At 67.5% G+C, this 8,220-nt stretch overlaps 2 protein-coding genes across 4 annotated transcripts; both read right to left on the bottom strand.

Moving 5' to 3' along the window:
• Nucleotides 1–256: 256 nt before the first annotated feature.
• Nucleotides 257–1,821, bottom strand: CIST1 (colon, intestine and stomach enriched 1). Of its 3 annotated transcripts, XM_034070875.1 has the most exons (3): nt 909–1,821; nt 411–556; nt 257–306 (listed from the first exon to the last, which is right to left on the bottom strand). In XM_034070875.1, exons 1-3 carry the CDS (start codon nt 1,777–1,779, stop codon nt 274–276), a joined length of 1,050 nt encoding a protein of 349 aa, XP_033926766.1. In that variant the 5' UTR covers nt 1,780–1,821; the 3' UTR covers nt 257–273. The 3 variants fall into 3 exon arrangements, 1 of the variants encoding a protein (XP_033926766.1); XR_004550398.1 differs by having other exon boundaries at nt 411–1,821; XR_004550399.1 differs by having other exon boundaries at nt 282–306; nt 420–1,821.
• Nucleotides 1,822–3,612: 1,791 nt separating this feature from the next.
• On the bottom strand, nt 3,613–4,843 carry JUND (JunD proto-oncogene, AP-1 transcription factor subunit). The gene has a single exon (XM_034070820.1). It carries the CDS (start codon nt 4,793–4,795, stop codon nt 3,836–3,838), a length of 960 nt encoding a protein of 319 aa, XP_033926711.1. The 5' UTR covers nt 4,796–4,843; the 3' UTR covers nt 3,613–3,835.
• Between the last annotated feature and the right edge of the window lie 3,377 nt (nt 4,844–8,220).

Genomic DNA, 8,220 nt, shown 5'->3' with positions numbered 1-8,220 from the left:
CCCTTACCGGCACCCGGTCCTCGCCGCGGTCCCGGCCGAGTGCAGCGGAGCAGAAGGAAGGCGCTGTGCGTGCCTGGCTGCGCGCTCCCTCCCATCCCATCCCACCGCGCCGGGGGGGGGGCTGCGTGGCCCCCAGCGCAGCACCGCACTCAGCACCCATCCCCTCCGAGGGGGGGGACCCCAAAAGCGGTCGAGGGCTCCCCCCGGGACCGGGATTTGTCCCTGGGGATGGAGCGGAGCAGACGGGAAACCAGAGCCAAGGCAGCAGCTTCTTTATTGAGCAGCGGGGGGGTCACCTGGGTTGCTCTAGGAAAGAGACAAAGAACAGGGTGAGTGCCCGTAACACGGCCCCTACTGCCCCCCCGGTCACTGCCGCTTCCCCCCCGCCGCCCCCCCGGTCCCTCCCGCACCATGGGCACCTCATCCAAGTGTTGGAAACGGGGGGTCCTGTGCCGGGACAGCCGCACCAGCAGCACCGCTGCTCCCCCCACCAGCAGGCAGATGAAGAGGCAGATGACGGCGACCACGGCAGGGCTGGGTTTGGTGGGGGGCTGCGCTGTGGGGTGGAAATGGGCATCCCGTTACCCCCCATAGCATTGCCAAGCCTTGTGCCCAAGCACCACAGGGGCTCTTGGGGCAAGAGGAGCTCAGATCTGGCTCCAGCTCCCACTACCAGCACTGGTCCCACCCTTCACAGATCCAGCACCCTGCTCCCACATCACCTCCAGGGTTAGGGATAGGGTCCAAGGAGGATGGGGCAGCACAGGGGGCTCTGGACCGGCACCCCTGAGCCCCTCTGCCCCATCCTGTGAGCAGGGAGTTTAGGGGCTCCCAGGGCTGCTGCTGTGCCCATGGGCACACATCTGGATGCTCCCTGCCTGCACGGTGCCCCCCGGCCTGGCTCTCACCGGAGCTGCCAACCACGGCACTGGTGCCCATGGCTGGTGCTGTTCCAGCGCTGGTGGGACTGGGGCTCAGTGTGGGTGAGCTGGGAGCAGGAGGGGGCTTGGAGGACCCGGGTGAGGATGGGGCCGGTGCCACTGTGGAGCTGGGGGGGTGTCCTGGGGCTGCAGAGCTGGGCACGGCCGGGTGGGATGGGGACGGTGCTGTGGTTGTGCCGGATGGAGGTGTTGTTTCCAGCGAGGTCGGTGTCCTGGATGGGGATGGCGCCACGGTTGTGTTGGGTGGGTTTGTCAGAGGTGATCCCGTTATCCCAGAGGGAGACGATGCTGTGGCTGGGGGGGATGAAGGTGTAGGTGTTGCTGGATCTGCTGTTGTAGCTGGATCCTCAGAAGCTGTCTTAAGCACTGTTGAGCCCAGAGTGCTGGATGGGGACACTGTGGTGCCTGGGATGGGAGGTGTTGTAGACGCTGCTGTTGTGCTGGTTGTAGACACATTGGCCGTGCCCGTGTCAGAGCCAGATGCAGACACAGTGGGTGTCCCCATGGTGGTGGCTGTGACTGAAGTGGATGGGGACAGTGGCACTTCTGTCCCTGAGCCTGTATCCTGGCCATGGCCGGTATCTAGAGCATGGAGGAGAGACCTGGTCAGCAAAGACACAGAGAGGACCAGAACACCGGGATTTGGCCAACAGCAGATCCCAGAAGCATGTGGCAGTGGTAGGCACGTGCCACGGCACAGGGGCCATGTGCCAGCCGGGCCCCTATGGCACACACCGGAGCCATGGCCACATGTGACATGGCAACGTTTGCTGGGCAGTGCCTTTATCTGCCTTACCCTGTTTGCACAAGGGGAGGAGCAGGGCCAGCCTGGCCCCATGGCACAGCCAACACCCAGCACCCTGTGTATCTGGTGCTGGGGGTCCCCACAGCCACCAGACCCCCCAAGATGCGCCATTCCCACCCCATTCCCATGGGCTGGAATGGCAGCAAGCGCCATCGCCAAGCGCTCAGCATTGGGGGCCACAGAAGTGCTGGGATGAGTGCAGAGAGGCACCTCGGGGGCAGGGGTGGATGCTGGAGGTCCAGGCTGGTAACAGGGGGCCCTTTGTCCCCAGGGTGGTACCTGAGCACCCCGACCCCCGTGAGCCCGTTTGGCACCACCGGAGCCGCATCCGCAGGTGAACAGCCCCCAAAAAGGACCCCAGGGACCCCCAAACCCTAACCCTAACCCCCCCCAGTACCATGGGGCTCCGGACACCCCAGCAGGGCTGGATGCGGCCCCACTGAGCAGGGCAGGACCCCTCAGTAACCCCATTCTTGTCCCTCCCCAGTGCTGCAGGGCAGGGGGGAAGCCCACGGACCCCCCCCCCCCCCGCCGGTGCCACCGGTACCCACAGCCCCCACCGGCACCCCCATCCCCGGTACCTGCGAGCAGGGCAGCGCAGCAGCAGAGCAGCAGGCGCAGCGCGCACCGGGCCATGCCCCTCACCGGCACCGGCACCGGCACCGCGGCCTTTATCCGCCCCGGGGGAGGCGGGGGCCGCCCCGCCCGCAGCGCCTCCTGCTGGCACCGCAGCGCACGGACCCCCCCGTGCCCTGGACCGGGAGCGCATCCCGAGCACCGGGAGCCAGGGGAGAGCGTCCGGGATGGGGGGGATATGGGAGATGTGGGGACAAAGGGACCCGGGCACATGGGGACAAAGAGATGTGGGGACGCGGAGTGCAGGGACATGTGGGGACACGGAGCCTCGGGCACGCAGGGGTGTGAGGACACAGGGATGCGGTGATGCGGGACCCTGGGATCGCGGCCGTGTGGGGCTGCGCGGACCCCAGAGCCGGTGCTGGAGGCAGCCGTGGGGCTGCACCGGCTCCGGCCGCGCCGTCCATCCCCGCACCGAGCGGCACATCCGGGGCGCAGCGCAGCCATGTTCCGCGTGGAGGGGAAGCAGCTTCCTCCGGCAGCCACCACCCCGAGCAGGGCCCCGGTGCCCCGGAGCGATCCCGGTGCGGGCACGGCCCGGCTGGGACACGGCAGGGCCAAGGACCCCACATCCCTAGGTGCTGGCCCATGGGATGGAGCCGGGAGCAGGCTCCGCAGGTGGGGGACGAGGAGGAGGAGCGACGGAGGTGCCAGGAAGCGAAGGCAGTTGCCAAAGCCCAGGGAGGAGCCGCAGAGGCTCAACCCCAGCGGGGCCCAGGCGGATGCTGTGGGGTGACCCCCGGGTGCCAGGGCAGGGGGGTCAGACGCCCCCATGGAGGCACCAGCACCCCAAGGGGTCCCTCAGCTGGGACAGAGCCACAGGCAGCAGCCACCGGGCTCCCCTCACGTCCGCTTCCATGGGGACCACCCCAGAACACCCCCAACTGAGCCCAAACAACCCCAGACCCCCCAAGTGAGCCCCCTCTTACCCCCAAGTGAGTCCCATTCCCCCCCCAACCCAATGTTCCCCCCAACACCCAAACCCTCCCCAATAACCTGACGAGACCCCTTCTTCCCCACACTTCCTTATCCCCCCTAAAGGACTCTCAGAACCTCCCTTCCCAGCCCCGAGGGCAGCCCCACTCCCCCCAGAGGCACCCCGAACCCCCCTGCCCCAGTCCCTATTCCCCCCCCCCCCCCCGCCCCAAGATGGCAGCCGGCCGCGCCGCTTCCTGCCCGCACCGCCCCATCCGTTCCCCCCCCGTCGCAGCAGAGAGGCAGGAACCGAGCTCCGTGTCCTGGGGTTTTACTGGGGCCTCATCACTGGAATGTGTGGGGCGCGGGGGGGACCGGGCGCCCCCTCAGTCCGTCCACGGGGCGGCCCCCGCACCCCCGGAGCGCTGTGTCCATCCCCCCCCGTCGAGTCCCCTCGAGTCCACGCCCGGGCCCCTTCAGTCCGTGCCCGGGGAGCAAAGAGGGGTGCAAGGGGCGTCCGTCCCCCGTCCGTCGAGGGTCAGTACGCGGGGACCTGGTGCTGGTGCTGCGGCAGGAGCTGGCAGCCGCTGTTGACGTGGCTGAGGACCTTCTGCTTCAGCTGGGCGACCTGCTCCCGGAGCAGGCTGGCGGTGGAGGCGAGCTCCGTGTTCTGGCTCTTGAGGCTCTTCACCTTCTCCTCCAGGCGAGAGATCCGCTCCAGCTTCCTCTTGCGGCACTTGGAAGCGGCGATGCGATTCCTCAGCCGCTTCCTCTCCGCCTTGATCCGCTCCTGCGTGTCCATGTCGATGGGGGACAGCGGAGGGCTCTCCCCGAAGCTCGGCACCTCCGGTACGATCTGCGGCTCGTCCTTTAACGGCGGCGGCGGCGGCGGCAGCCGCGGAGGGGGCGCCGCGAAGGGGCCGGGATCGGCGGCGTAGCTGACGGCAGGGTAAGTGCTGAGGTTGGCGTACACCGGAGGCTCCGGGGCCAGCCCCGCGGCCGGCAGCTCCCCCCCGCCGCTGCCGCCCGCTCCGCCGGTTCCTCCGCCGGCCGCCGCCGCTGCCCCGGCGCTACCGGCCGCTCCGCCGCCGCCCAACTGGTTCTGCTTGTGCAAGTCCTCCAGCGCCTTAACGAAGCCCTCGGCGAACTCCTGCTCCTCGGAAGCGGCCGCTTTGGGGTACAGGAACTGACCGGCGGTCGGTGTGGTGGTCACCAGCCCGTTGGACTGGATGATGAGCCGCTCCAGCTCGGGGGACGCCAGCTTGAGCAGCCCCAGCTCGGCCGAGCCCAGCAGCCCCGACGCCGCCGCCTCGCCGCTGGACGCACCCGGGGCTTTCAGAGCGGCCGCGACTTGTTCCGGTAAAGCCATAGCGAGAGCGTCCTTCTTCATCATGGTGCCGCCGGGGAAAGGCAGGAGGAGCCCGGTGCTACCGGAGGACGGGGCGAAGCCGGTGCCGAGCCCGCTCAACACATCATCATGGTAGAAGGGTGTTTCCATCCTCCTCCCCCGCCCGGCTGCGGGGGAACGGGGCCGGGCTGGGGGGGGGGGGGGAACGGAGCACGGAGGGAGAGGGGAGGGGGGGAAGGGGGAACCGGAGGTACCGGTAGCACCGGGCGCGTCCCCGCTCCCGCGCGCGTCCCCGCTCCCGCGCGCACGCACGCGTCTGCCGCCGCCGCGCCGCCGCTCGCCAGCTTTTATTGGCGGCGCCGCCGTGGTGACGTCACCGCGCCGAGCCCCCATTGGCTGCAGATGACGTCCTCGCCCCGCCTACTTTTTGTGTCCACACACGGAGAGGGCGGGACCCGCGGGGGGGGGGGGGAGGGGGGCGTGGCCACGCCCACTCCCGCACCTCCCCCTCCCCCCGCCGTTACCGGGGCAACCGGAGGGTAAACGGGACAACAGCGCGAGGGCCCCTGGGCTGACGTCAAGGCGGGGGAGGGGGCGGTCACGTGGGCCCGGGAAGGCGCGCGCGCGCGCGCCCCGCCGGGGATGATGGGCACAAAAGGGAGGGGCGGGGAGGGGAGGAGCGGAACCGGGACCGGGATCGGGATCTGATACCGGACAATGGGCACTGGGAACAGGGCACTGGGAACAGGGCACTGGGGCTGGGCACCGGGATCTGACACCAGGCAATGGGCACTGGGAACAGGGCACCGGGATCTGACAACGGGAGCTGGCAAAAGGGGCACCGGGATCTGACACCGGGCAACAGGCGCCGGTAAAAGGCACCGGAGGTCACGGATCCAAACCCACCGGGAGCTCCCGGGCCGTGATCCCCCCCCCTGCTGTGCGCCGGTGGCACCGGTGCCTCCGCACACGGAACGGGACCGAACAGGTTAAGCGGCGGTGCCGCCGCACACGGGACGGGACCGAACGGGTTAAGCGGCGGTGCCACCGCACGTCACGGCCGGCCGGGCCCGCGGGCGGCTGAGGGGGCGGATCGGCGTCAGCGGCTGACGTCAGGGCCGATGGCCGCCGATAACCCCCCCCCGGCACCGGCAGGATGCGGCCCCCGGGGCCGGGAGGGAGGTGATGGTGGCACCGGTGAGGGGCGGCGAGGATGGGGCTCAGGACACCGGTGGTACCGGTGACAGCCGGGACAAGGGGAGCCAATGGAGCCCCGACCAAAGCCTTGGTTAAAGCCCAAATCAGCGCCTGTCCCTGGGGCTGTCCCAGCCCCGGTGCCCCGGGGGGTTGGGCCCGGGATCCGTGTCCCTGTTTCCAGTGCAAGCCCATCATTAGGGAGCAGTGCAGCCGGACCGGCAGGTTCTGGTGACCCGTCCTGGCACTGGGATGGATGGGGACCTGCGGAGCAGCTCCTCCTGCCCCAGGGCATCCGTCCCCATCCGGTGGGGATGCAGCCGTGGACAGGGCTGCCTGCACCCCATGGATGTGTTCCCGGTGTCCGGGTACGTGCTCCTGCCTGCACCCCCACCGCAATGGGGCTGCAGCCGGATGAAATGAGAACCAGCTTCAGCTGAAGGTGCTTTAATCAGTTGCAGGAGGAACGAACCGGCCCCAGGGCCTCCCTGGAAGAGCGGCTGGATGGTGGCCAGGGATGTGAGCCATGATCCATGGGCCACAATCCATGATCCACGATCCATGAACCACAATCCATGAGCCACGATCCATGTTCTGGCTGGGCCCAGCCACCAGCACCCACCAGCAGACCCCCACCTCCATGAGGGTCCCAGCACCCTGTCCTCATCCTGCTGCATCCCCCCCATCGCCACTGGTGCTCACCCCGCGTGTCCCTTGTCCCCAAACCGGTGTCACCACCGGTGGCAGCTCCATGCCCGCAGCGAGGCAGCAGCTTCATTTGCTTAATGAGTATTTAATGAGGGCCATGATTCAGCCCCTTCTGCCCCCCGGGAGGGCACAGGTGTGGGGAGCAGGAGCGGGGCTGTCGCTGCCCATGGGGCTGGTGGCAGTGCCACCGTCACCTCGGCTTGGGGATGGAGCTATTCCCGGCAGCACCGAGCACCCTGAGTCACGCTGTGCTTCCCACCTGCCAGCCGGGATATATTTACCCTGGAGCAGGCGGTGAGGGTTTGGGATGAGCCTGTGTCACCGCTGCCACCACCGGACCTCGGGCACGGTCACTAGAGCATCCTTATGGCAGGACCCCGATCAGCTCCTGCTCTTCCCATGGGATCATTCCCAGCTCCTTGATGCCGGTGCTGCCTGAGCCTGCTTTGACCACACAAGGTGTCACAGCACTGCTGGACACTCATAGACCCAACGGGAGATGCCCATGAGCTACCATGGACGCACTCGCATTCCTTTGCTCCCGGATAAAGGGAACAAGGGGGAGCGCTGTCCTGGGATGTGCTCCGTGGGCTCGGGGCTCACAGGGGAAGCTGCCTCTTAAGTCACTGCCTTAGGGAGAGAGGAACAGAGCAGGGAACACAAGAAGCCAGCAACCACCAGCGCCTGCCCCCAAAAGCCAACCCCACACTGGTTCCAAGGGGCTGCGATGGCCCCGGGGGCCTCGGACAGTGAACCCAGGCATGGAAAACATCATCGGGATAAAAAAACCCCATAAAGAAAGGAGGAAAACACGACGGGAGGGGGAGGAGGAGGAGGAGGAGGAGGCTTTGACGTGTATTTTTAGTTGCTTAGCGCAGCCCTCAAGTATTTGGGCAGCCACTCCCTCCGCGTCGCAGGCTGGGGAACTATTCCTGTGCTGAGGCACCGGAGCCATGAGTCATGGAGCCACCGGCACGGCCACGGTGGCACCGGCAGCAGGGATGGGGCCGCGCTGGCTCCGGTGGGTCCTACCCAGCCGGGTCCTGCCAGGCTCAACCCAACCTCAGCCCTTCCTCCTCCTCTCTGCTTGCGGCTCTCATCTCGCTCCTCCCTGCCTTGTTCTTGGCTTGCTGGGGTTTTCCAGCAAACAGCAGCCCCAAACACTCCGTTTTGGGGCAGAAAGCCCTAAAAGCACAGGCAACGGATGGCTGGGAGAGAGCCATCGTCCACCCATCCCATTGCTGCACAGGGAGCATCATCCTGCTGGCCTTCCAGGGGTGGGAAAAGGGGAGGCTTTGGGAAAGGCTGCAGGAGCCTGGGCTTGTCATTAAGCATCAGCAGGACCTCAGCAGCTCCCAGAGCTCCAAGCAGGAGATAAGGAAGCCCTGGAGGACTCTGCCCTGCTCCCAAGCCAAAGGCCCCATTGTTGCAGGGATTTATCCAGGCAGCACCACCACTGCTTCCTCATGCACCGGGAACATGGGGAGGTTCCATGGCTGGAGGGACTCGAGAGGGAGGGAGCAGGTTGGGAAGGGAAAGTCTGACACAGGGCTCGGGCTGGGCTTTGTTCAAATGCCACCCGGGCGTTGATGGTGACTTTCCAGCAGGGAGGAGGACACGTGTGCCCCATTCCCAACGCCTGGAAGCGGCGCTGGGCAGAAACCTGCTGCTGG

Source organism: Melopsittacus undulatus, chromosome 19 (genome assembly GCF_012275295.1).
Source record: "Melopsittacus undulatus isolate bMelUnd1 chromosome 19, bMelUnd1.mat.Z, whole genome shotgun sequence".
Taxonomy (NCBI): Eukaryota; Metazoa; Chordata; class Aves; order Psittaciformes; family Psittaculidae; genus Melopsittacus; species Melopsittacus undulatus.
This window is presented reverse-complemented; position numbering and strand designations above follow the sequence as displayed.

Bases quoted from the DNA above. Each gene is read 5' to 3' on its own strand.
- CIST1 (XM_034070875.1), bottom strand. From the start codon at position 1,779: ATGGGGCCAGGCTGGCCCTGCTCCTCCCCTTGTGCAAACAGGGTAAGG. The intron at 557-908 runs GTGAGAGCCAGG...TCCACCCCACAG, and splicing joins TGCCGTGGTTGGCAGCTCCG to CGCAGCCCCCCACCAAACCC. The intron at 307-410 runs GTGCGGGAGGGA...TCTCTTTCCTAG, and splicing joins ACTTGGATGAGGTGCCCATG to AGCAACCCAGGTGACCCCCC.
- JUND (XM_034070820.1), bottom strand. From the start codon at position 4,795: ATGGAAACACCCTTCTACCATGATGATGTGTTGAGCGGGCTCGGCACC.